This window comes from Psammomys obesus, unplaced genomic scaffold, assembly GCF_907164565.1.
Source record: "Psammomys obesus unplaced genomic scaffold, mPsaObe1.curated_primary_1811, whole genome shotgun sequence".
NCBI lineage: Eukaryota > Metazoa > Chordata > Mammalia > Rodentia > Muridae > Psammomys > Psammomys obesus.
In genome coordinates this window covers 3,313,072-3,339,553 of record NW_026589732.1, presented here as the reverse complement: position 1 = coordinate 3,339,553, position 26,482 = coordinate 3,313,072, and the positions used below count along the sequence as shown (strand labels likewise).

At 50.7% G+C, this 26,482-nt stretch overlaps 1 protein-coding gene across 10 annotated transcripts in view; it reads left to right on the top strand.

Annotated features, from left to right (window-relative positions):
• Anks6 (ankyrin repeat and sterile alpha motif domain containing 6) overlaps positions 1 to 24,004 on the top strand; it is a 39,867-nt gene extending 15,863 nt beyond the window's left edge. The window contains exons 9-17 of one of the 10 annotated variants that reach the window (XR_008719897.1): positions 2,130 to 2,333; positions 3,303 to 3,456; positions 5,503 to 5,690; positions 9,060 to 9,243; positions 10,403 to 10,470; positions 12,312 to 12,428; positions 19,266 to 19,362; positions 19,657 to 19,755; positions 22,913 to 22,972. Coding sequence is in view for 9 of the 10 variants with exons in the window: in XM_055605361.1 (XP_055461336.1) it covers positions 2,130 to 2,333; positions 3,303 to 3,456; positions 5,503 to 5,690; positions 9,060 to 9,243; positions 10,403 to 10,470; positions 12,312 to 12,428; positions 19,266 to 19,362; positions 22,913 to 22,962 (1,062 nt within the window). In the remaining variant the exon portion in view is untranslated. Of the gene's footprint in view, positions 1 to 2,129; positions 2,334 to 3,302; positions 3,457 to 5,502; positions 5,691 to 9,059; positions 9,244 to 10,402; positions 10,471 to 11,328; positions 11,522 to 11,957; positions 11,992 to 12,311; positions 12,429 to 19,265; positions 19,394 to 19,656; positions 19,946 to 22,912 lie in introns of those variants that run through there. The other 9 variants (XM_055605361.1, XM_055605364.1, XM_055605365.1 and 6 more) reach the window with 9 other exon arrangements.
• Positions 24,005 to 26,482: the final 2,478 nt, after the last annotated feature.

The window sequence follows — 26,482 nt, the reverse complement described above, 5'->3', positions numbered from 1 at the left end:
TGATGACTGCCGGGCCCTGGCTGCTTGGCTCTAAGGAGCAGGGGTGTGAGCGTTTGCCTCCACGGTAGCCACAGATAGGTGGGTGGCCAGAACCGGCGCCAGTGGCTGAAGCACTAGCCCCTAGGGATCAGAGCAGATGCCAGCTGTGAACTGTGAACAGGGCCTTATGAGCACTGGGTGTCTCATACCACCTACACTGGCCCTACGCTTTCTGTGGGTACAGCATACAGTGCAGAGGGGACGGTGTGGAATCTGTCCAGGTGATTGGGTCCCCCTTAAACACCAGGGATGCCATTGCTGAACCGATGTGGGAAGTAGATCATGGCAGGAAATCTGCATTCGCTGACGTAGGGGGTAGCTTTGAAGTGAGATTGTCATCCATGTCCTCCCCATCCCCCAGGCTTTTAGCCTAGTGCTGTCTGACCTTGACTGTGTTGGCTCACCTCTCTGGCCTTGATGTTTTCTGGCACTAAGACTCTCAGAGTTAGAGAACCTTGGCACCAGGATCCTAGTTTTGGCCAGCAGAGGGCAGTATTGTCAAGGACAGGCGAGCCTGAGCAGCTCATACCAAGCCTAGGCCTAGGTGCAGAGCTCAGTCGCCCCCGCCTTTGTCCACACTTTGCCAACAGGTGTAATTGGGGTTCCCCTCAAGATGATCAAGGTCACACATCCAGAGTGAGTTATGGTGGCATTTTGTGGTTTTCATCCTTTGTGGATTTCCTAATTATTTTTAGGGTCCGGTGTTATAGACTCATTTATACTAAAAACAGCAAATACCAGCACCTCCTAAGCCTGCAGCTCTTTACACATCCTCACTCAACCTCCCCAGAGCAATTCCGTGTGTTGGACCTGATTTATTAACAATTTACCGTGATCTTTTCCATGTCATTAAAACCTTGTTTAGCCACATCATGTTTAATAGCCGTGTGACAGGACAGTCCATCACGGAATGACTTCACCCAGCACAAGCCCATGGAGCGGGGGGCCGGGTGTCTATAGCTCTTTGTAATTTTAACAGCTCTATGGAACGTCTTACACTGCCGTCGCCTCGGCTTCCTAATGACCCCTCAAGGCAAAGAATGTGAAAGTCACTGGCTTCCAGAGGGTTGGAGGAACTCCACCCATCCTCGAAGGAGTAGAAATGGGTTGGCTGCCCCCGTACCCAGCTCCCCTCGGGTAGAGGAAGCTGGTCCATTCCAGAGGGGGTGACACCCGTTTACAGACTGGCAGAGAAACAGCTTAGGCAGTTGGGGAAGCCTGGGAGGCCTGCCTACAGCCCCGTCCGACACTGTTCTGCCCCACTGCTTGTGTGCAGCAGAGGGCACCACTGTGCCCGCCCATGGCCATCGTGGGTGGCTGCTGACCCATGGCTCTGTTGGCCCCAGGGTGGTTGTTTGCAGCCACTGGTGCAAAAATGCCTGCCTGTTCACTTGTCCACCCCCAGGCAGGGTTAGCCGTGGGATGTCTGCCCCCATGGAGGACCATCTGTCACCATGGTCATTCTTTCCTTAATTAACGTGAACCTGGACATGGGACCGCTGCTGCAGACATCCAAGAGTCAGTGCCCTGTGGATTTCATACTGACTGCAGCACAGATTCACAGTGTAAAGCTAAGTCACAGTTGAAACAATGTCAGTGATGGAGGCATGGCCAGGGTGTGGCAGGCGTGGAAGGGAGTGTGGCTGGGCTTGAGCCCTCAGCCTTTGTCCCTTAGGCCTTTATTCCAGCATGGTGCATGCTGGGTTTGTAGCTCTGCACCCTCCTCCTGCACTGTGGGGCTCCAGGCATGCCTACGTCCCAAATACATCCCGCTTATCCTATGTTGGGCATGTTCTTGGCCCCAGCTTCCGTGCACTCTCTGTTGTGCTCAGTTCTCTCCCAGTGCACACTGGTCCCCCATCTCCTTTACTCTACTTGAGCATCTCTTCTTCTCTCTGGTTCTCCCTGCACATGCCCTCATCTGGCCACAGTGCATGGTTTACTGGGAGGAGAGCCTACAAGGCTTTCTGGGCTCCTGCTGCCAGGGGAGAAGTGTTTAGGGGTGCCCTCATCTACAGTGCTGGGAGACAGGGTCCTTCTCCAGTGTGGGGCCTTCCTGGGCCCATCTAATTCTGGCTTGTCTTTTTCAGCTACGAAATGGAGCTCCCTTCCCCCGACTCCCCAGTGAGAAGCTGAAGGCCGTCATTCCGCCCTTCCTGCCCCCGTCCAGCTTTGAGCTGTGGAGTTCTGACAGGTCCCGCACCTGCCGCAATGGGAGGGCAGACCCCACAAAGACTGTGCTGCCCCCAAGAGCCAGCAGGGCCCACCCTGTAGGCTACGTGGGCACAGACACTGTAAGTCATCCAGTTGCTGGACTATGACACTACTCACAGAGACCCAGGTGTGTGGCCAGCAGAGGGGCCTTAGACACTAGGACCCAGGCTCATAGCAGCTCCTTTGTTCTTAAAGTGAGCGATGTCTCTTAGTCTAAATAAATCCTGAAAGAACTGAACAGGTAGGTTAAAATGTTGCAAGGGCGGGACATGGGGGCAGGGACCTCTGTCCCCGCTGGCACCCTGGCTGCTCTCTGGAGAGTACAGTTTTCCCACTATGCCTTCAGTTGGTGAAGTAGGACCCAGCCAGAGAAGTAACCCGAGAAGTGACTTGTTGGCTATCACTGGCCTAGTGGGGTAGGTCAAACATGGGGTCATGGCCTCTAATGGAGTCTAGAATGTTGCTCAGGGCTGTGACCAAAACACACACCAGGGGCCACTGTGTACACTCCTGGGAGGAAACCCACAAAAGGTCCCTTTGACCCCAGTAGTCTCTAGCCTGGAGCCATTGGTCTGTTTCGAAGCTGCCCAGCATGGCCTCTTTTTTCAGAATTCCCTGTGTCATAAGGAGACCTGAGATAATACTTAGTGACCTAAGTTCTTGTTCTGCCCCTCTCTCCCTCCCTCCCTCCCTCCCTTCCTCCTTCCTTCCTTTTTAGAAAGGTTTTATTTATCTTATGTTCATAAGCATTTTACCTGTATGTGTGTACAGCATTTGTGGAGGCCAGAACAGTGCATTAGACCCTTTGGAACCAAGTTGCAGATCACTATGAGCCCATTGTGTAGGTGCTGGGAACCAAACCTGGGTCCCCCAAAGGAGCAGCAAGTGCTTCTAACCTCTGAGCCATCTCCCCAGCCCCATAGTTCTGTGCCCTTAAGTCCTTAGTCAGGCACATCATTGATAAGGACCTCTGAGATGGAGGCACTTGACAGTATTCACAGGATGCAGAAGGCCTGATCCTAACTGTCTGGTTCACCTTGTACTTGCAGGCTGCCAACAGGCCAGTGAAATTCCCCAGCATCTCCAGAAGCCCCACCTCTCCTGCCAGCTCTGGGAGCTTCAACCACTCGCCTCATTCCTCAGGGGGTGCCAGTGGCATTGGGGGCATGAACAGGCTGGGCGGGGAGCCACATAACCGCTCAGGTAAGTAGCCACAGGCCACTCAGGGAAGTACCTACTAGCCCCAAGCTCCATCTACACAAATACCAGAAGCGGCTGCACGCCAGCCACTTCTTGGTGCGGCTGGGGAGTTTTTTAATGAACTATCAGTTCAGGTTTGCTTTCACTCATTTTCCTGAGATGAAGCTGGATGGGGAAGTAAGATGTCAAGTCCATAGTGGTTTTCTTATTTCTCGTTATAAGAAATGGAGAAAAATGCAGGGGTTTTTTATGGTGCACAAACTTGGCAAAGGCTAAGCCTCAGGGAGTTTCTGTTGAACAGACGAAGATGCCAAAGCTCCAACTGGCTAAGAGTGGTGGCCAGACTTACCAGAAGCTGGAGGACATGTCAGAGCAGGGCCTGGGCAGTTCCAGGCTACAGTGAGCTTTCAAGTCCTCCCAAAGATCTCAAGGACAAGCTAAGATAGGGCTGTGAGGGGGCCTGCAAGCAGCCGGCAGAAAAAAGGCCGGATGAGCCGAAAGACAAAAGCGGGGAGTGTGGCTCCCCCATGCGGCCTCCCTCGCGACATGCTGCTGTGACCTTGCACGATTTTGTGCATATTATGAATATTCATACAGTCAGAATGATTTACTGAACACTGTGCCAGGCACGATGCTGAGCCATTTAAATGGTCCCTGAGCAATTTCTTTATGTTGTTGTCTGCGTGCTGCAGGTGAGGGAGCTGGGGTTTCCAGTGACTCAGCTGAGGTCACACAGCTCTGACTTGAACCCCGTGTGCTGCAGAGCCCTGATGAGCGGGGGTGGGATGGGGTGGGGGTGGAGTGGGGGTCTGCTCTGTCACTCACATTTCAAGTTGATATGCATATGTCTGCCGCTGCTCTTCACCGTATTGGTGTGGCCACCTCTTAGCCAACTCTGGATCAGGCTCTCCTATAGTCTTACTCATGCAAATAATGCCTCCTGGATCTTTTTTTTTTTAATCTTTTACTTATTTTGTGTATGAGTTTGTATATGTGTGTGGGTGCGTGTGTGCATGTGTGCCTCAACGTGAATACAGAGGTCAGAGGACAATTTGCAGGGGTCCGTTCTCTCTGTACCCCCATGGGTCCCCGGGATTCCCCTCAGGTCATTTGGCTTGCTGGCCTAAGGTGATATTTCAGGCTTGTCCAGTGATTTTTGTAGCTGAGACTCCATGACTGAGTCAGCTATTTGCCTTTTAAAAAACACGAATGTAGCTGGGCTGTAGTGGTGATGGTGGCTCACACCTTTAATCCTAGCACTCGAGAGGCAGAGGCAGGCTGCTCTTATAGTTTGAGGCCAGCCTGGTCTACAGAGCGAGTTCTAGGACAGCCAGGGCTACACAGAGAAATCCTGCCCTGAGAAACCAAAGTGAAAAACCCACCACCAGCAACACAGTTGATGTGGTTGGTTTGCTGTTAAAAATCTCTCTACACTGAGTTACACCCCTCGCTCTCTTCTCACTTTTTACTCTGAGAATGGCCATCACTAAGATGCTCACTCAGGCTTTGAACTTGAATATTCTCCTGCCCCGAGCCTCCCTAGTACTTAGGTTCCAGGCCTGCACCGCCAAACCTAGCTAGTAAGTAAACTTGTCTTCCAGTTCCATGTAAAGTGCTTATGGGTACATCCAGGAGGGAGTAACAACTGTATTGCTCCATGAATACCTGTTGCTAGTGGCTTCCTGGGAACAGCCCCAGAAAGCGTGTGTGTGTGTGTGTGTGTGTGTGTGTGTGTATCCATCCTAGCCCCTCTCTAGGCTGCTATACACTTGGGAAAGCTGAGAGGAGGAGTGGCAATTAGGATGCAGTTAGAAGCGAGAGCTCAGCACTCGAGTTCTATGAGGTTAGGGATTTACACATCCTGGCCCTGGCGGAATGAAGACAAGCCAGCTCTTGCCCTCCCTGCTTCTCACCATGACACTCAAGCCCTACTTCAGTCCCTTTGGGCCCTTGTGTAGAACTCTTTACAAGCCTGAACCTTGAGACCACTCCACCGTGGGGTGGGAGATACTCTTAGCACAGTGCTCACTCCTGTCTCTGTCTCCTCAGGTGGCAGCGTAGACAGCGTCTTGTCCCAGATTGCCGCTCAGAGGAAGAAAGCAGCAGGCCTGTGTGAGCAGAAGCCCAGCCAGCGGTCCAGTCCCGTGGGGCCAGCGGCCGGCTCCAGCCCGCCAGAGCTCCCAGCCTCCCTCGTGGGCAGTGGTAGCGGCTCTTCCAGTGGCACTCCCAGCAGCAAGGTGCTTGTTCTCTGGGTGCCTGTGACACATTGTTTTCTCCTGACCCACATGCAGAGTTGGGTGTCAGGGGTTGGAGGGAACCTCAGTGGTGTTGCAGTCATGGGCACGCCTAAGCTTCCTGCCGAGGTTTGAATCTGTCTGCTGCAGGCCTGTGTTCACCCCACTTCTCCAGTGGAGGGTAGGGGTGGTGCTAAAAGGGGCCCGGATGCACGCCTCTCATGTGTCCGTGGAGCCCTACCTTGCTCATACTGTTCACTGCTGAGAGCAGAGAGTTTGCAGCAGGGCCAGCTCAGGGGTCTACCCCAGCTCTCGGCCCGTGTCAGCTCAGGGGTCTACCCCAGCTCTCGGCCTGTGTCTCAGCAGGTGTATGGGAAATAGTCCATTCCAGCCCAGCTACTGCTGGCCCTACAACTTTGTTATCCCAACTCTCTTTGCCAGCAAAGCCTTGTAATTTAAGTGCCTTTTATAATTTAGTTCCAGAAGTTTCTTTCTAACACATAAGCTTATTTCTGTTATGTTCAGAATTATTTATGTGAAGGGCCTGTATAATTAAGTTTATTTAGAGTTCAACTTTAGACAAAGTTCCTCTTGATACTTTGATGCATTTTCTTTATCAGATATAAAAAGTTATTTAATTAGTGTATTTCTCTTTTCACAGTTTCTACTTGGCCGCTCACAGTTACTCATTAAAATAAGTCTAGCTGAGGGCTTTTGAAATAGTTTTCTCCTTTGTTGTCTAATGTGTTCTTTTCTGTTCTGATGGATTTATTAACTCTGTTAAATATCACTTAGCCTTCTGCCACTGGTGTTGGAAATAGGCATAAGTTTATCAACCATTACCTCACTGGGCTGCATCTGTCAAGTGTAACAACATACAAGTATATTCGATGAAAAGAAATTAGCTGCCAAAAGATACATCCCAGAGGCAGTTGACAGGGAATGGTCTAGTTCTGAGGTCTCCTGACAATCGGAGCAGTGGTAACTCTCCATGCCAGCCTACTGCCCTTGACTCTCAGGGCAGGGTCTGGGGAATCTGTTCCTGTCTCGAGAGAGTCCAGGTCTCTTAGAAACCACTGCCCCAATCAGAGGACACAGAAATGGGCTGTCTGCTGCAGGCTCTAGCAGTGAGTGCAGACATGAAGTGCTTTTCAACAGCTCCCTTAGGAAGAATAGAAATTAGTGCTCAAAACTGGAGCCTCCTGGATCGGGATTATACTTTGTTTTAAAGCAGGAGGTTCACTGCTATGGCTGGCTTCTGGCTTGTTCACTGAGCATGGAAACCTGATCCACTGGGAAGGCAGAAAGGATGAGTCAGAGGCTGAAGAGGCTACCTCAGCATCTCTGTAGGAGGGAGGGTTCAGCCTCCCCCTCCACCCTAAAGCTGGGGTTGACCCTCAGAGCATCTGTTCAGCTGTCAACCTTCGGTCAGCAGCTGACTCTCAACCTCTTTCCTGACCCATTATTAGTTGTGTCTTTCCCAGTGGTCTGAGGATTTCCCAGGGATCTTCCTATCGCTGATGCGTAGCTTGGCTCTAGTGTAGTTCTTCACTCCTGTGTGCCAGCGTCTGTTTTATGCCCTTGAGTGTCTCTGTTTGGGTGAGCATCCCAGAGCCACTTAAGAAAAATGAGTGTTCTCTTGCTGTCTCTGGGAAGGGAGGTCTGTGAATGTTGCTCGCTCTGATTGGCTGGTAGCATGGCCCATGTGTCTATATCCTGACTGATTCCCCGACTCCATCAGGTACCCACAGGAGTGGTGGTAACTGTAACAGGGGCCTAAGTTATTTCTCTTTTCAGATCTGTCATTTCCTTTCTTACTTACTTTAAAGTTCTATACACATTTGGAACTATTTGTTTATTTGTTTGCATTGAGACAGGAACTCACCATGTAGACAGGGCTGGCCTCAAACCCACAGAGATCCTCCTGCCTCTGGCTCCCCCGTGCTAGGGTCATACCACCATGCTTGGTGAGTACTGTGTCTTGATGACAAACCCCCCCCCCCCCCCATATTATGCTGCAGTGGCCCTCTATCCCCTAAAATTGGGAGCAAGGTGGATTTTTATGATACTGCAAAAAAGAATGTAGCATTAGTTAGTCCTCATAAACTCTGATCATCCGGATAGTCACATCCAGTGATGGATGAAGCGGAAACACCTTCCCACAAATGGGCTCTCTATGCAAGTTGGGTTCAGCAATAGATAATCAGCAACTCTGGCACACAGTATAGCAGCTGAACGAAGAAATGCAGGAAAAGCACTTAACAATATCCAGCATCCAGGGGCTGGAGAGACGGCTCAGTGGCTGAGAACACTGGCTGCTCTTCCAGAGCACCCGGGTTTGATTTCCAGTACCAGCATGATGGCTCATAACCATCTGTAACTGGGGGACCCGATACCCTCTTCTAGCTTTCTAGGACACCTCCCATATTCATGGTGCACAGAAGCTAAACACAAAGCAGCTATCGAAGGGATTTCCCAAGTCAGCTGTACAATAAGTATAGGGGCATCACAGTAAAGCCAAGAACTCCCCTGATGGGGAAGCAGGATGCCACAGCCGGTACTGGGATTACAGCCAGTGTCACGAGGAAGACAAGGTGACGGGGGAAAGGAAGAAACCAACCCCCTCTGCCCTCAGACAACATGCTTGTCCATATAGAAAACTATTAACCAGTTTAGCAACTCAGAACAGGAGGCCAGGGCCTGGGCAGCAGCTTAGAGAACACAGGGTCAGTATATGAGATCAATTGCATTTCTGTATGCTAATAGTAAACAATTAGATTTTTTTTTGTGTGTATGAGCATTTTGAGGGCATTTGTTGTCTCTGTACCACATGTGTTTACAGATGCCCATAGAAGTCAGAAGAGGATATTGGACACTCGAACTGGATTTACTGACAGTTTCGAGCTGCCATGTGGGTGCTGGGAACTGAACCTGGGTCCTCTGCAAGAGTAACAAGTGCTCTTAGCCACCAAGCCATCTCTCCAACCTCAACAATTAGAATTTTTAATTTGACATTTTATATAATGACATTTTATTTATATCATTTATGTAAGATTATATGAAAATGAAATGTATTTAAATTTAGTAAAACATGTAGAATCTGTAGGTTGAAAACTGTAACACTGGTAAATCCAAGCAACTTAACTCTGGAGAGAAGGGAGGCTCAGTTGTTTAGGTATGAACCTACCTTTCTGACCGCAGCAGGTCCAAGCCCAGGCTTCCTGGCCCTCCATCCTCCTTATCTCTGAGTCCCTGTTTCAGGCATTATTTCAGTTCCGGCTAGATGGTACCACCACGTTCCAAGATGGCATCCATTCTCATCCTCTCCAACCACCCGGTGATGACTTCAGTTTTTGTTTATGCCCCATGCAGAAACTGGACCCCAGCAAACGGCCTCCTTCTGGAACTTCTGCTACCTCTAAAAGCACCTCCCCTACCCTTACCCCCTCCCCCTCTCCCAAAGGCCACACTGCCGAATCTTCAGTGTCTTCCTCCTCATCCCACCGGCAGTCTAAGAGCAGTGGAGGCTCCAGCAGTGGCACCATCACAGATGAGGGTGAGTCCCAAGGTGTCCCAAGCCCATGCCTGTTCCTCCACCACGGTGACCTGGCAGCACAGAGCCAAGGTCACACATCTCTTCTCTTCCCTGGTCGTAAGCACGCTCGTGGGATGTGAGGGTAGACTGCTCTGCTGACATGCACAGACACCTGTAGGCGGCCTTTCCAAATCCAGTTGCTCCCTTTCCCAGTGCACTGTACAAGCCAGCATCCTCACAGTTGCTTGTGGAGGGGCCTCTATTCAAACCAGCTTAAGAGAAAAAAATTGGCTCATGTGACAGAGACCTTTGGAGCAAGCTTCAGGTGTGTGTGGAGCCAGGGGCCTCCTGAATATTTTCTGCAGATCTCAGCAGGCGCCAGTACCAGCAAGGAGCTCTGGGCCTGTCTTTGTGCTGACTTTGCCACCAGCAGAAGGAGCTCTGTTCTCTCAGTGGGTCCAAGCAAAACCCGAGCATCCAGCTCACAGAGACCTCCCCACTTATGAATTCTCAGCATGTAATAGCCATACTGGTAGACGGAGAAGGAACCCAGTCTCCACTGTCTTCTTTGAGCTTAGCCACTGTCTCAAGACCTTTGTACCTGCTGCTTGCACTCCCTGGATGCTGCTTCATGCTCTGCCCTCAGATATCTTGTCTTTACATTTCTTCTAGTCCAGACACTGCTCTGTGTCCTCTTGTCCTACCTGTTCTGAAGCCCACTTCCATACCCTGATCTACCCGTGCACTGGGGAGGCCATGGGTTCCATGCATTTGAGCCCTCTCTGACTCATCTGCAGTGCCTGCCTGCTCTGGAGCCATTCTCAGACCAGCTGAAGGCTTCTAGCCTTAGCCATGGCATTGAGTGTGTGCTCTCTAACAGGCAGGTTTTATTCCTAGTAGCTGGAACTTCCAAAATCTGCTGCCATCAGCCCCAGAACCATCAGCCAAGGCCACCCTGCTCTCCACAGATGGATATGGGCTTTCTAGAAAGCTTAGGGCCTGCCCCGGGGGAGAGTATGGCTCATCACAGCTAGCCTCAGCCACTGGGGTAGGGTGGGGCAGCCTGAGGTATCTCTAGGTGCTGGGCTTTCTAGAAGAATATAAGATCCTTGCTTGTGTTTTACCAAATACCTTTTTTTTTTTTTTTTTTTTTTTAAATCCCCATCTCCACCTCACAAAGATGAGCTGACTGGAATCCTTAAGAAGTTATCCCTTGAGAAATACCAGCCCATCTTCGAAGAGCAGGAGGTAAGATTGTTGTCCTGGTTGTCAGCTAAGACTTATCATTAAAGCAAGGTCCACCTGACCCCAGTGCATCTGAGTCCCGTCCAGAGGTACAGGGCCTGTGAGCTCTCCCTTGTGGTCAAAGGCTGTAACTGTGAGCACATCTCTGTACTGAAAACAGCTTTGTTTCGTGGGCCTCACTCACATGAGCCACATGTGTGCCCAAGTTTGGGAGGTGTCTAGAAACTGTCAGTGGACATCCGAGTCACTGTTCACCTATATGCATTCGAAAATCATATTTCAGCTGGACACAGCAGCTCATGCCTGTCATCCCAGCAGTCAGATCAGGGAGGTAAGAGGATTGCCACAAGTCCCAAGTCATCTTGGGCTAAAGAATGAGACTATCTGGGGGCTGAGAGAAAGAGAAAGGATAGACAGATGCTGGGGCTGAATTTAGAGTGGCTGCCATTGGGTATAGGCTTTCCTTGTAGGGGATGAAAATATCTTAAAAGCAGGCTGGGGGTGGGGAGCGTAGTCCAGGTGGTAGACATTTACTTAGCATGCCCCAAGTCCTAGGTTCAGTTCCTAGCACTGCACAAGCCAGGGGTAGCTGTGCACAAAGCCCAGCACTCAGGGAGGAAGGACTTTCAAGGTCAGCCTGGCATGTTTGAGGCCCTGTCCCCAGAAGGAATGTCCTGGCAGTTGCACACTTTAAACACAGCTGTATTAGGTGAGTTGTAGAGCAGGTGGGATAGATATTAGTAAAATTTAAAATATCACTGTCTTAGCACATAAACGCCGCTGCAGGCCCCAGCCCTGGGCTGTGATCACTGGTTAGGAGACTTTAGTGACAGCCTGGCACATGAAAACTGTCGTCAGTAGGAGCTGTCACTCATCTTCCCACCAAGCTTGAGATGCACTGAAAGCTCGAGAGGCAGATGTGTGTGCAGCCTTCTTCCTCGATTTCCTCCTGTCATGTCCTGTCTGTCTCCTTGGCCTTTGAAACTTGCACAGAGGTTTCCTCGTTTCCAAGAACCGTTTCCTGATTCCTGGCTGCTGCCTGCTCTTCTCTGAGGTATGCACGGAACGTGTCTCAGAGTATGCCTCCCTTCTATTTCGTGAGGTGTGTGGCCCTTATCCCCGAGGTCCAGTGTTACTCCTGGAGCGCCAGCCATCACACCCACACTCTGTGTGCAGGACCCGGTGTATAGAACTGGATTTGCTGGATGTGGGGGCCTCTTCCTGTCCCGCTGGGTCTCGGCTGCTGCTGTCCCACATGCAGCAGGGTGGTGGGCCACTTTGACCGTCTCTCAGCCCCAGCTTCCTGGGACAGAGGCCTATCAGCCATTCTCCCAGAGCAGGACCATTTCTTCTTGACAGTCAGGCAAGCCAGTGGGGCAGCTTGTCACCTGCACAGACAAGGGGTACCGTTGCACATGCCTCTGCCTCAGCTCCCCGAGGCTCTTCTCTCCTTGCCTGCCCTGCTTATCTCTCACTCTGTCTTTCCACAGTGTGCACCTCTCTTGTCCTGTGGGGGGGAATGCGGTGAGTACGCCTATGCACCCTGTTTCCAGGGCAGGGACCAGTACTGCTACATGCAATAACATGGGGATGCCCTTTCTAGTGGCACAACACTGCGTCCTTCAGATCCCTGCAGACTTCCTCCATTCATTTAAAATCTTCCCGTGCTGCCTCTGTTGGAAAGCCAAGGGTTAGGGCTGTGAACCATTAGCCATCTTGAAGCTGACCCGTCAGGCCAGACATGGAAGTAGTGAGTCCTAACGGGTTCGTGTAGGAAGCCTCAACAGCTCCTCCATGTGGTCCATGTGCAGTAGCACAGACAGTGCAAGCCCTTCTCTCCCCAGGTGGACATGGAAGCCTTCCTCACTCTCACCGACGGTGACCTGCAGGAGCTGGGGATTAAGACTGATGGATCCCGGCAGCAGATTCTGGCAGCCATCTCCGAGCTGAATGCGGGCAAGGTACTATGTCCCAGCTATCCCCTGCCTTGTCACCAGGCTCTTTATGACGGTCCCTCTGTTGTGTCCTCTGGTAGGTGACAGAGGTGACCTGCTTGCACACTCCTCATGACTGAGAGCCCATTGCCTCCCCATGTAGCCTGTTTTCTTTGCAGGTGCCTCTTCTCACAAGGTTGTGGCTCCTCAATTTTAGATACGTACTTTGTTGGATGGTTTCAACCCTTAGGGGTGGGTATTGCCTTTGGCAACACTGGGATGAGAGAATCCTAGGATGGGACATCCTTCTCTGTCCTGTCTGTGGTATGGAAACTAGGGCTGTTGCATGAGCTGAGGTGCCTGAGAGCTGCTGGCACCCAAGGCTGTCAAATGCCATGTCAGCACCTGATGTTACTCTCTTCACCTTGACAAGCGGACACCAGCAGTGCCCTGCTCCGAGGCACACACACGCAAGAGCTCTCTGTGGCTGCTGTCAGGCTGCTCAGACCCCTGTACCTCCCGCCCCCTCCCATCAGGCTTCTTGCGAGGCAGCTGCGATGCTTGCTTACTTGTTTTTCTGGCTCCTTGCCTCACAGATCCCCACTTCTGCAACAGTAGCAGTGTGTCTGGGTAACATGGACACTCTGGCTTTTTCTTCTTCCTTTTTCTTGGTGGTTTGGCTCTTCCCAGGTTGTGCTGTACCTGGTGAGGTGAGGCAGGAGCATGGCTGGGCTTCTGGTTTCTTCTCTGCCCTGGGGATTGTGCTCTGCAACAGTGAACAGATGAACAGTGCCCACAGCCAAGGAAGGTTTGTGCCGCCCATTACCACCTTCAAGTCACTCAGCAGACATGTCTTGCCAGCTGTGATGAGGCCAGAGTCTGAACAACTGCCTGGTAAGGGAGTAGAGACTCCTGGACTGCACTGTGTCTGGCTGCCATGCTAGGCATGTGAGGCAGGAACTGAACCCAGGGCTTCTAGCCTGTTACCCTCCTCCCTGTTGTATAGCTAGGCCAGGGCCAGTGGTTTCTGTTGCTTCTGTTAGGTGACCCACCATGAGTGAGCGAGCGCCAGGCACTGTGTGGCTGGCACTGTCCTTGTCTTTCCTGTTAGTGTCCCTGAAAGTGTCTCACCTGGGCACTGGGTAGGCAGGGAACCTGTGACTTCAGACCAGCAAGCCTCCTGCTATACTCAGATGCAGAGACTGGGGAAGCAGAGACAGGCAGGGAACAGAGCCTTTGGCTAGTCCACAGTGGTAGAGCTGCCAAACCCTCTCAGAAGGCTTGGAAGCATTGACTTACTCGTGGGAAAGAATGTGTGTTGTTCTGGGTACCACATGAGTGCCAAGAGCTGAGCATTGCCTTGTGACCAACGCTGTGCCATGAGATACGACACAGCACCACCACTCCACCCCCCCATAGGCTGGTGGACGACCCTGTGCAAGGTCACACAGAAGAGGCAGAGGCTGGACTGGAACTGGACTTGGCGATCATATGTCTCAGCAGCATCACTAAAGCAAAGACACACATGGAAGAGGGAGGCCTGAGATGCCCCATCCTCTATGTAGAGTGGGGCCTGGGGGGGTAGGGCCTGGGGAGACCTTCCTGAGGAAGTGGGGAGGGGAGGCTTGATGGGAGGCACTGGGTAAGGGAGTAGAAGGCAGGAACAACCAGGCCAAGGGAGGCACAGGTGCGGGGAAACACAGCCTGAGGAGAGCCGGGAGAGCACAGGCAAAAGCTGGGACAGTGGAGTGAACCAGCTGAGAGTGGGCCTTGAAAAGGGTCAGAGAGTGTTATTGGGCTGTGGAGTTGGGATTTCTATCTTCCTCCTAGCCTTGAGGATGGATTTGTGGCCAAAGAAAGGATGTCAGGAAAGCCAGCTTAGACCAGTTAGGGGGAGAATCAGAGCAGGCTCTGAAAGCAGACAGTGAGGATAGGCAGGGAGCTGGCATGGGAGATGGCTGTGGGTGGCTCATGCCCCCGTGACCTCCTCTACCCTGTGAATACATGGGCTTGTTGGTCCAGAGAGACATACAGAAAAGTGTGCCAACCTCAGGAAAGGTGACTGTCCTCAACAGAGTAGATGATGGGATAGCCATAGACACCCCAAGGGCCTTTCTCAGAACTGCAGAACGGGACATTCTGTTTTCTGCCAGGTTGTCTGCCTCCTGCTTTCTGGTTAACACAGGCCCTGTGTTCTGTTCTGAGCATGGCTCCTCAAGCTGGGGGGTCAGCTGGGTGATCCTCCTTGAAGCATCTGCAAGGAGAACCTTCTGAGTACCTAAGATGCTGGGCCAAGGGCACCTTGTACTCCCGGAAGCTCACACCTGCCAAGCCAGCTGATCCTGCAGCAGCAGCCCACCTGAGTCACCCCCCTTGAAGGCCCTGGTGCCCAGGCACAGCCCACTGGGAGGTGGCAGGGCCTCAGTGTCCTAGAGGAAGGCGTGATAGGGAGGAATTTAGTATTATGAATACCTGGCCTTCAGCTGCACTCCCTGCTCTGGTTCTTAGCCTGACAGCATGCCTGGAGCCTGTCTCCAGGGGCCTGGGCAGCTCTCAGATCCCAGCCTGCAGTCCTGTACCTAGCTGATCAGGGAAGGCTCTGCCTGGCTCTGTTTGGAAGCTCTAGTTCCTCAAGGAGGCTGTGCATGAACTTCTTCTGGCAATCAGTTCAGTCAAGAAGATACCCACTGGAAGCTGAATCTCTGGGATGCCAGAGGGAGGCCTGTGTCTGCCGCCTGGGTCCACACCATGCTGGAGGAGGAGGAGAGTGGGTGTGAAAGGACACTTGATTATTTTATGTATATACTTGTTTTACCTGTCCATCACATGCATTCAGTACCCAAGGAGGCCAGAAGAGGGCATCGGATCCCTGAGACTGGACTTAAGGACTAAGCTGCCCTGTGGGTCTGGGAATCCAACCTGGGACCTCTGGAAAAGCAGCCCCTACGCTAACTGCTGAGCCATCTCTCCAGCCCCTGGAGAAGCACTTTTTAAAACTGCAATGGAATGGGACCATGAGTGGAATTCTCAGGGAGGAATGAGGATTTCTTTCCATTATGTGTCCTGATGGAAAATATACCTCATGGTCTTTGTGATGTAGATGGTTTTATTGTTCAGCGATGTGGTTCAGTTCACAGAGTTCCCACCTAGCATTCATGAAGACCCGAGTTTGATTCCCAGCACTGCAGTGCTGGTGCATGCCCGTAATCCCAACACCTTAGAGGTGGAGGTAGAAGGATCGAGGTCAAGGCCATCCTTACCTAGATAGCAAGTCCAAGGCCAGCCTGAGATGTGGGAGACCCTGTGTCTAGAAACAGCAAAAGAAGTTGAAGGTCATTCTTACCTTTGTAACAAGCTCAAGCCCTCCTTGAGCAAGGAGTGTGTGTTAAATGAATGCTGTCAGCCTAATAGTAAAGTGCCACAGGCCCTCTGTCTGCCGGCCAGGTCACCATGGTGAGCGCAAGTCTGCTGATGGCTCCATGAGTCCCCAGTGTGTTGTGTGTTGGTCTCGGCTCACCTTTCTGGATTCTACACCTTTGGGTTTGTGTGTGTATGTGAGTGTTCCCCCTTTTGTGATGATTTTTTTTAAACTAAATTTGTATAGTTCAAAAAATAATGGAGGATTTTTGTAAGACGTTGCACTCCAGCCGACACCGTTCACGTTGGGGCAAATTACTCTACAGTGTTTTGTGCCCAGTGGCTTTATAAAAGCAAAACCAACCAACCAAACAAAAAACATGGCTGAGATAAATTTGGATCTATAATTTTATACCCTGTTTTCTTTGTTTAGCACAGTATCCATACAGTTACATGGTGCTAAGAACGTTCCTGGGTTTTGTTTTATATTTTAGATGGAGCCTTGCTGTATTCAGGCTCCCCCTGCCTCAGCCTGCTGAGTGCTAGGATGACAGGCATGTGGTACTATGCCCTACAGAATTCTTATTGATGTAATTTACATAGGTGTATTAAAATTGTTTTCTAAAATCCCTGCTTGTTGGTGTATGGCAACCCACTTGTAGATGTAGCAGACAGCTCTGTATGAAGGTGTCCTGGTTTCTACAACTCAAAGGTCCAGGCCCATAGTGCATGCACGCCATCCTGAATTTCCTACCAGGAAGTGCTGTTCCCAGTCCACACCCACTCCCTTAATGGCGTGACTGTCTGTGATCAGGACCAGTGGCTTAAGAGGGAGATGGAGGCAGGAACAGGCGGTGGATGAGGGCAATGAGAAGCCGACTTCTCACGAGGCAGGCTTCACTGGCCAGGGCTAAGGTGCTGGGGATGGCTTGTTTGCATGAAGGAGAATTCCAGGTGCTTGCTGGACATGACCTTATAGGGACACAGGAAGTTTAACCTATAACCTGGCTTCCGGGATACGTGACTTCCTCAAGGGTGGCGGAGGTGAGGGCTGTAAGGCTGTGTGGGCCAGGACATGCAGGTCCAGAGCAGGGAGGGAGGAGTCCTGCTCCTGCCAGCCTCAGGATGAGGTTTTCAGGGTTGGACACAGCTGAACCTCACTCTCCCTCCAGGATGGATCCCTTGGTTGTAAGGTTTCCTCAGCCCCACAAGAAAGTACCATGGACACCCTACTGGCTGTGGGTGTGAGTTCCCGCTCCCTGGAAGTCTTGTCAGCATTGAGCACCACTGGTTTGCTTTTTTTTTTTTTTTTTTGTAATTACATCTGTATTATGTATATATGTATGTATTTGTGTGTATGCATATATGCATGTGTCTGTGTCTTTCCATGTTACAAAGTACATGTGGAGGTCAGAGGACAACTTGTAGGAATCAATCTCAACTTCTACCATGTGGGCCCTATGGACTGAACTTGGTTCCTGGGGCTTAGGGGAGAGAGTGTGCTAACCCACCAAGCCATCTTAATGCATCCCTTTGGCTTGGTTTCTAGTCATTTTGTATCTGTATGCCCAAATATACCCTTGGTTTTCATTTACATTTCTTGAGCCGCTAGATGGACCTGAGCTATTTCCTGCATGTGACGTCATTTGCTTCTCTTTCTGGGGTTGTTCAGGCAGCTCAGAGGCCTTTGTTATCACCATCCTGGTGATGATGGTTTAAATCTGTGGTACCTTTCTGAGGTGAGGAGACAGAATCCTGGGTCTTGGCTGTTCCTGACACCTATTTCTCAGAGGATTGAGGCTAAAGTGATACTTATGATCAGATCACGTGTCCCTTGCCACTTTGGCAGAGGATGTTATTCCACTTTACAGATACTGCTGAGGGTACCAGGCCACACCTGGATGCTACCCCTTGTCACTGGTGGAATGAGGCTGCTGGTTCCTCTGCCCATATCTCATGCTTGGTCCTTACTCTGCAGCCTTCAGCCGAGTACCCACACACTCCTGCTGATATTAACAGTTGTTTAAGGTCATCTGCAAAGTTGGTGTAAAGGGCAGTTCTCATTATCCTGTCAGCACAGGAGCCCTCCATGCTGGGATCTGGAGAGAGACACCTCTAGCTGGTGGACATTTATAAAATGAAGTGGGGGGGAACCTTTGAAATCTGTCCTTATTCCATGGGCACTTGCTTTTCACAGAGAACTGTAAAATATTAATATAATTTTTCTATTTTCCATTCTGGTTCCCAAATAATGACAGAGACCTATTACATTTATTAATAAGCTTTAGAGCACTAAGCTGGGCAGACACTCATTTATTCTAACCTGCCTGTGCTGGTCTGGACTGTATTCAGCCTTGTGCCCATTACCTGCAATCCAGTCTGCCCTGGCTGCCCCTGCTCCATTTTTGTCCTCATGGCCTCCTTTGTCTTCCCCTCTCCTTCTACCTGGGACCCCCGAAGTGGTATCAGAAGTCCAACCCTAACTCTCCTGCCCAGCTATTGGCTGATCAGCTTCTTTATTAACCAACCAGAGATGACGAAGAACAGTTTTTACATAACCTTGAGACAGGAGATTCTTCATAGAAGTGAGGATGTCACATCTTGCAGGCAGATCTCAGGGCACAGAAATCAGCATCTGAATCCACAGTGCACAAGACCATCCCCAACAAAGAACAATCTTCCAGAGAAAAAACCACCTCCCCTTTTTGAGACAGGGACTTACTGTGTAGCCGTGGCTATCCTGGAACTTGTTGTGTAGATAAGGTTGCCCCTGAACTTACAGAGATCTGCCTGCCTCTGCCTCCTGAGTCCTAGGATGAAAGAGGTACACCACCAAGCTCAGATGATAATATATTTCTAACTTGCTTTAAGTTTTGACCACATCTATTCATAATTTAGAACATACAGTCTAAATGACAGTGCTGTGCCCTGGTCAGAACCTGCCTGCTGTCCATGCAGGGTCCTATGACAGGACCCTGAGCTACTATCTTTTCCCCCCACCTACAGATGAGGAAACTGAGGCCCAGAAAGGTGGAGAGGCAGCTGAGATTTGAACCCAGGCTATTGGATTTTAATCCATGTTTAACCTGTGTATGTCTATTGCTGCCTCTGACCTGGGCATTCAGAGGGCTGTTCTAGGGGCTGAGGAAACAGCCACATCTACCTTTCTCACATCAAAATGGGTGGGGGAAGCTTGGAGCTTAGTTGTGGGGATCCCATTGCATTCCTGTAGTGAGGAGCCCTCCCCACCCAGGTGGGACCCCCAGGAATACTTCACCCATAGATGAGACTCCTATACCCTAGGGTCTCTCTTCACCATCACCATCACTGTGGGTACAGGGAGCTTCTATCACAGGCTAGTCTTCCTGAACTAGATACCCTGATGATGAGGTAGTTTTTTCACAGAACACCCTCGGTTTTCCAGGTGTGAGCCTCAACCACAGTCAGTTGATTGAATGGCCACAGATCTAACAGGACCTTCTGTGTGTGTTTCTGTTCTGTCCACAGGGCCGTGAGAGGCAGATTCTACAGGAAACCATTCACAACTTCCACTCTTCCTTTGAGAGCAGCGCCAGCAACACCAGGGCCCCTGGCAACAGTCCCTGTGCGTGAGCCTCCCTGCTGTGAGCATCAGAGTGAGCACCCTTAGACTCAACACCCCTTTACCCAGTGCCAGGGCCCAGCCTGCTGCCCCAGACCACCACCGTCTTGGCCCATTCACTGCCCCCTCCTCTAGAACAGCCCTGGTGATACTTGCACTGTAAAGGCTCCTATTCATACTGAGTCTCACCCAACATTCCATTTGGTGCTCCTGGTTGGCAGAGTGATTCAGGGACCCCACTATTTAACCCTGGTGACTTACCATTCCCAGGAGTTTTAAAGTCTTTGCTTCTTGCAGACAGAAAAGGAGAAGAATTGAAGTGACAGACCTGGCTCCTTCCTAAATGTCTTTGCTCACGCTTCATTTGTCCCCAGTTATCACATGGATGCAAAGCAGGTTGGGAAATGTAGTTCTTGCAGTGGCAAAAGGCACATTCTAACCACAGATAGGGAAGTGAGCATTTTGCGGGAAGGTTAGCCCTGCCTGCTACATCTTTCTATAAAACCTTTGGGAATGTGGCTGGAAATGAGGCTCAGTAGGTAGGGTGCTTGTGTACCATGTGTGAAGACCCAGGTTCAGTCCCCAGTATCACATAAATGTATACATATGTATACATTTGTATACATATATGTATATATATATAAACAACAACTTCTAACTCATTCCTCTTCATCCCAGTCATCTTTCCTGGTGTCCCCTTCATATACATAGATGGTTCTTCTGTGCTGTGTTCATCACTGCTGTAGCTCTCTACTGCACCTGCTGCATACAAATAGCATCTGTTGGGGTGTACAGAATGCTTTTTCCTATTGCAAAGGCTGTCCTTTGTGTAGGAGAAAAAAGCAGACCCACTGCATGGATCCCTCCTTCATTGTGGCCTTTACCTTCCCTCCCTACAGGGTAGAGAGCTGGGAAAATAAGGCTCTCTGCCTTACAATGCCCTCCGAGACAGGTTCAGCTTTCTGCACTGTCACACTGTGGGAGACTGAGGTACTGTGACAGGGCTTTGGGGCAGCCAGGCATGGTGGTGCACGCCTTTAATCCTGGCACTCAGGAGGCAGAGGCAGAAGTAGGTGGATCTCTGTGAATTAGAGGCCAGCCTGGTCTACAAAGTGCGTTCCAGCACAGCCAGGGCTGTTACACAGAGAAACGCTGTCTCGAAAAACAAAAAAAGAAAGAAAAGAGTGGGTTTTGGTGCTCAGAAGGCTGGCAAGTAGAAACTTCGGAGTTTCTTCTCTACCTTGTTAATGCTGAGCTCCTCAGGAGTGAGTTGGCCTGTGCAGTCTCTACTATCGCATATTAAGAGAGATGAGCTTTTCAAATCCTTTCTTTCTGTTTTATATGGTGCTGGGCATGAGGGATAAGCTGGTGCTTGTCTGGGGGATCTTGATGGGCAGGGAAACCTGTGAGCAGGAGGTTCTAGCCTCAAGAACAGCAAGGAAGAAGACCCTGTGCTGTGGACTTGGGGCCCTGCATGGCTGGATAGGGCAGTGATAAGGAAGGGTGATTGAGCCTTTCTTAGGGGTACCTTGGAGCCAGTGTGTATAAAGTACCTGGTCCAGAGGAGGCCCCAGCAGACAGTGGCTTTCTCAGAACTCAGATGTTTGTTATGAGCTCTGCTGAACCGTCTTTTCTCTGTCCCTCCATCCTGGCTACTAGAGGCCACGGGCAGGACATTGGCCAGAGCCACATGTTTTCCCCTGATGGACCAATAGGCCCAGGGGTCTCTTGTTCCTCCCATCCCTGCCACTAAAGCTGTATGAAGGTTTTCATATAGTATCTTTTTAGGGACATGGTCCCTAAATTATATTCTCGAGCTTCTTGGCATGGTCATTCATCCTCCACATTGATTAACCTCACACTACGTGAGGACGCAGACCCAGAAGGCGGACAGCAGCTCTCCAGTTACTCGGTCCTGAAGTAGCCGTGCTGAGTGAGAACAGGTGGCCTCCACGTGCAGGCCTTTTCCATCTGTCCATGTCTGGAGTTGGTGCAGTCGTGCTTCTTGCTGTTGCAGATGACCGGTGTCCTCAGAGGTTACCTTTAGCTCAAGTTCAAGCCCCCAGTTTTAGAGTCTTGAGGCTACATGTCCGTGTCTTTCTGTTGTCCCATCTTGCATATCTATATGATTGCCATGACTCTCAGGTGGGACACCTGTGGGATGGGAGCTCTGCTAGAGCGGGCTGCTGTAGAACAGCCTCCAGGACCTCATCTGAGGGCCGGACAACAGGGCTGATGTGAAACAGGCTCTGGTAGACACCGTTCTTACCTTTACGAGCCTTTTCCTCCCGTGCTGATTTGTGGAGTCCTGGCATCCTTTCTGGGCCGTCACCCTTCTCTGCTCATGGTTGTTCCCAGCCCTCCACAAAAAGTGTCTCCCTTGCTCAGTGACTTCCAGTAATTCCTGGGATGCACTCCTTGGAACAGTAGTTCCATGAGATGTTAGGCTCTGACAAGAGCCTTGTGGAAGCTGGCTCAGGTTCTTTATCAGGAAGGTTTGGAAAACTAGTCAAAGCCAAGGTACAAGATCATCCTTGCCATGAAGCATCTCAGTACCTTCATCGTGCTGGACCACTTCACAGGGCCACAGAGCTGGTGCCATTTCCAATGGTGGATTTTATAAAGTGCTCTTGCAAGACCAGGGTCCCATGGACACGGCTGAGCAAGCCCTTCTTTATCTGGAACAGTGACAGCTGCAAGCTACAAGGACAGTCAGTCTGAGCCAGGCCAGAGTCCTCAGGAATCACCTCTGTTCTCAGTAGCCCTGCAGAAGTGGACATCAGGGCAAGGGAGTTCTCTGACTCAGATGGCAGGAACCCTGCTCAGTGGGATTTCTGTCCACTGCACAGTGCAGGGCATTGCACCCAGCATCCTGCTGGAATGTTCTGCCCGCCTCTTTCTATCTCACACCATTCCAAGAAGGCCAGCAGAATATGTAAGGACAAAGTTTCCCTTTTTCATCCTTTCATTCTTGAGATGTTTATTGAACATTTGCCCCATCCCAGACCCTTCTGACTCTGAGAGCACAGGAGACTCACCAAGGCCCTATACAAGCCAGACAGTGGGTATCATGTCAGGCTGTATGACTTGTGTGGTGAGCCAAGGACTTGGTCATCAGTGAGCCCTCAGGTTCCATTGGGTGGTTCCACAGGACAGGAGCTGGTCCTTGGAGCAGGTGTGGGCATGGCACAGTTGAGGGTGAGGGGATGGAAGAAGATTTAGACCGTGGGGAAGAAGTATCACTCATTGGCTGACTTCCCTCCTTTGTGAAGTGAGTGGAAGTGCTAGAAAGATAGTGTATGTGGAATGGGACTTAGCTCTGGCTTAGCCACTGTTCACTAATGCACCACATGCTACTTTATATCCTGAGCCTTGGTTTTCCTTTTGGGGTTACCTAGGAACAGCTGTCCTAAGGTGCCAAAATCAGATGGAGGCTAGAAAGCTGCTTATGCCCCAGAGCTGTGTAGATGGGAGGGATCTCGAAGATGGTTGCATGCTTTAAATGTCTCTTCCCCTTCTCCTTTTCTCTTCCATTGGTCCATCTACTCATAAGCCATGGCAGGATGGGGAAGGCCGGAAGAAGCAGTGTCTAGCAGGAGGTAGCTGCAGCTTTGATGATTCTACTGGCTTTGGAGCTCCGAGGCATTAAGAGTTGAGCAGTGAATCCCCGCCCTGCCACTGTGTCTTCTCCTGTGTTATTTCTTCACTCACAGCAAGTAGATAGAGAAAAGGCTGGGTAGCCAAACCATCAGAGCAGATGTAGCAGGCAGGAGCCTGGGATGCCTTCTCACTGCTTCTGCTTCGGAGAGGCCTGAGAATGTACAGACAAGGTTGGGGACTGCCCAGCTGCAGATACAAACCCTAACTTGTTCATGCAAGCAGGTGCTGCCTTCAAGGCCTGGGACCCTTCCAGAAAAGATGCTGCTCATGGGTGAACCCCTTCAAGGTTGGCAAAGCACCCCACTGTGGCTGCCTTGTTTGTCCACCATCAGTGGGTACTGTTGAACATGTGAAGAAGCTTGATGCTGTCCCTAGTGAAGTTGGTGCCAAATTCAGCAACTGCCAGGGAGAGGGCACCAGACCTTTGGGAGTTTCCCACTCCTTGCCAGTTACTTCGAGGGGATCGGCCAGGCTACCCGCTGTTCTTGGGGGACTGCTTTCCAGGAACAGACCTGGTCGCAGCCATGTTTGTGGCACAGCCGAGAGCATAAATGGACGGCGAGATGAGGGTGCAGGAGGGAGCTGTCAATGAAGAGCCATGTGGGAAGAGAGCAGCAAGCCCTCATCACTTGTCTTCAGCTACTCCTGCCCCACTGGGCTTTCTTCCTGTGGCCAAAACCATACTTGCTGCTGGCCAGAGCCCTGCTGCTGGAATGGAGCCAGCTCACTTCAGAGCAAGGTCCTGTGTCCTGTGGGAGCCTTTCAAGACCAACCATCTTCATCAGGATGCCCTGCTGGCGGGGCTAGAGTGCAATCTTGTCCCAACTCACACCAGGGTGGCTACACCTGGTGGTCAGAGACCACGGTGCCATTTTATGTCAGCCCTACAGTTGGTTTTTATTTTCCTCACATTAGTCTCACATTATTTCTATACAGGCCTTGATTCTTGGAAAGATTTTTGCTTGCCAAACTGAATATATAAAAATGGGGATTGTGTCTCCTGTCTTGATGCTCTGTAGGGCACAGCGTACTGCCCAAGGTTCCTCCTGTGTAGCTGTAATATGCTGTAGGGTATTCCTGTGGACCACCTTACCCCATCCCCACAGTAACCCTTTGAGGCAGCTGGAACCTTTCATTCCTGCTAGTTTGGAGACTGTGACACACCAATAGTAACCAGTTTTATGAAGGTCAAAACCAACTAATGAGGGACTTTGGTTTGAATGCAGGTCTCACCTCAGGGTTGTCTTCCTGATGTCTGGCTACCTATCAGCAATGAGGAACCCAGCCAGCAACCGAACAAACAGATGACACTTTGTCATTCCCTCCTTGTAGTTTCTTTACAGTGGGGAGGGAGTGCAAAATACTATAAATAGCTTGGAGGCTCTCCTTGTTTCCATAAAGAATACTACCCCAGCCCTAGTCTTGGTACCTCAACTACCTGGAGCATAGGCAAACAGAAGGTGCTGTTTAGGTGTGTGTGTGGGGGGGGTGTGGACTAATGGAGCCTGTGGACAGAACAACTCTCCATGAGGAAGAACACTTAGGAACCAGGGCTGCTAAGGAGGGGACGCCTCCCACGTAGGCACAGAGGCTGTCCAAGCCTGTGTGCTGTTGTAGCTACAGCGGAATTCAGACTAGTGGGAGATGGATTGACACATGATTCCCAGTGTCAGTAGCAAGCAGAGGTGACAGGAAATGGTGCCCATTATCAGTTACCCTGGTACCAAGTCTCCAGCTGACCCATTGGCCTTGACCCTTACAAGTCCCTTCTGCTTTGGGAAGAAGGTATGATGATGATAGCTTTGATTTTAGTTCTGAAATCCAAGTCTTAAAAAAAAAAAAAAGAAATAGACTGTCCTAGGGTTCTTTTGAGGTTTCATTTGTCCCATAACCATGAAAATCTAGGAAACGGGAGAGAGCCTTCAAAAAGTAAAACAGGGAATGTCCAGCCAGCAAGGTTGGGATGATGCTCAGTAGTTGAGAGCTTGCCTCAGTAAAAGGACCTGTTATCAGAGCCCAGATCCAAAAGTATAAACAATTCGTCTAACCCAGCGTTCCACTCCTCAGCATGTCTCTGAAGGATTTGAAATCGTGTTCAAACCAGAGGGAGAGACACCCTGCTGTCTGTTTTCTTTTGTTGTTGTTAAACAAGCATATTGAGGAAGAAAGGCTTCATTTGGCTCACAGTTCCATGTTACAGTCCGTCATGGCAGGAGAGTCTGGAGTCAGGTGCGTGAAGAACTTGGTCACCTCCATAGACAAGTAGAGAGCCAGGGATGTGTGCTCAGCTCTCCCTTTCATTGTCCAAACCCATGAAATGGCGCCCCTCACATTCAGTGTGTGCCTTCCCACACCAGCTAACCTAAGAAAATGCCTCGCAAGCACACAGGCCAACCTACTCTAGGTGGTCCCTCACTGAGACCTCCCGGGTGACTGTAGGTTCTGTCACGTTGACAGTAGCCATCACACCAGGTGTGCATCAGTGTGTGAAAGTGTTCATCTGTAGAAAGGCACGTTCCTCAGCTACGAGGAAAGAAATGCTGAGACACGCCTTGACTGGGATGAACCCAAGACTGTCACTAAGGAAAAACCAGATAGAAGACTGTGGTGGCAGCTCCACAGAGAGAGAAAGCATGGTGGTGGTGGTCAGGCTGGATAGGGAGAGGGGTGTGGTTGCTGCCAGGAAGGGTCTTCCCTGGAGGCTCTAAGAGTGTAGCAGTGTGACTCGGCTGTACTCTCAACCTCAGTGGTTACAGTAAGTTTTGCTTTAGGCTCTGGTTACCAGATATGAGAAGGGTTGCTCATGGCCTATTGTCCAGCGGCCTTCCACCCTTCTCCAGTCAGTCTTGCTGACCTCTGCTTTGGCCTCTTTAAGAGAGCTGAACCCGATCTGGGATGCTTTCTCTCAAGTATAACATGGGCCCCTTTTCAGAGAGGGCCTAGGTGTACTGAGAGTCTCAAGCCAGTGTTCGCAAAGCTCTGCACCGCAAATGCTTCAGAATGGGCTAGTGAGCCCCCTTCCTGAGGTGAGGATGCTCCCTGAGGTAGTCCCCCACACTCCACACCCTTATTTTCTGCAATTCTCAGCTAGTTCACTTGTGGTTCTTTCAATGGAGCAATTGTCTCTTCTCGTCCAGTGAATGTAGGGCTTAGAACTTGTCATCCTCTCCTTTAGATTTGTTCAGCCACTGAAGCCCAGCCTAGGGATTCCATAGCCCCTCACATGCCTTTCTGTCTCTGTCCCTCTCTTGCCACCCAGTCCTGCTTCCATGTCTACAGGTGTTCATTGGCAGATCAGGCCCCAAACCAAAGGCTAGAGGCCACTGTCTTAGCCAGGGTTTCTGTTGCTGTGATGAAATACCATGACCAAGGAAACCTGGAGGAGGGAGGGCTTGTTTGGCTAACTCTTCTACAACACAGTCAATCATTGAAGAAGGGCAGGGTAGGAACCTGGAGGCAGGAG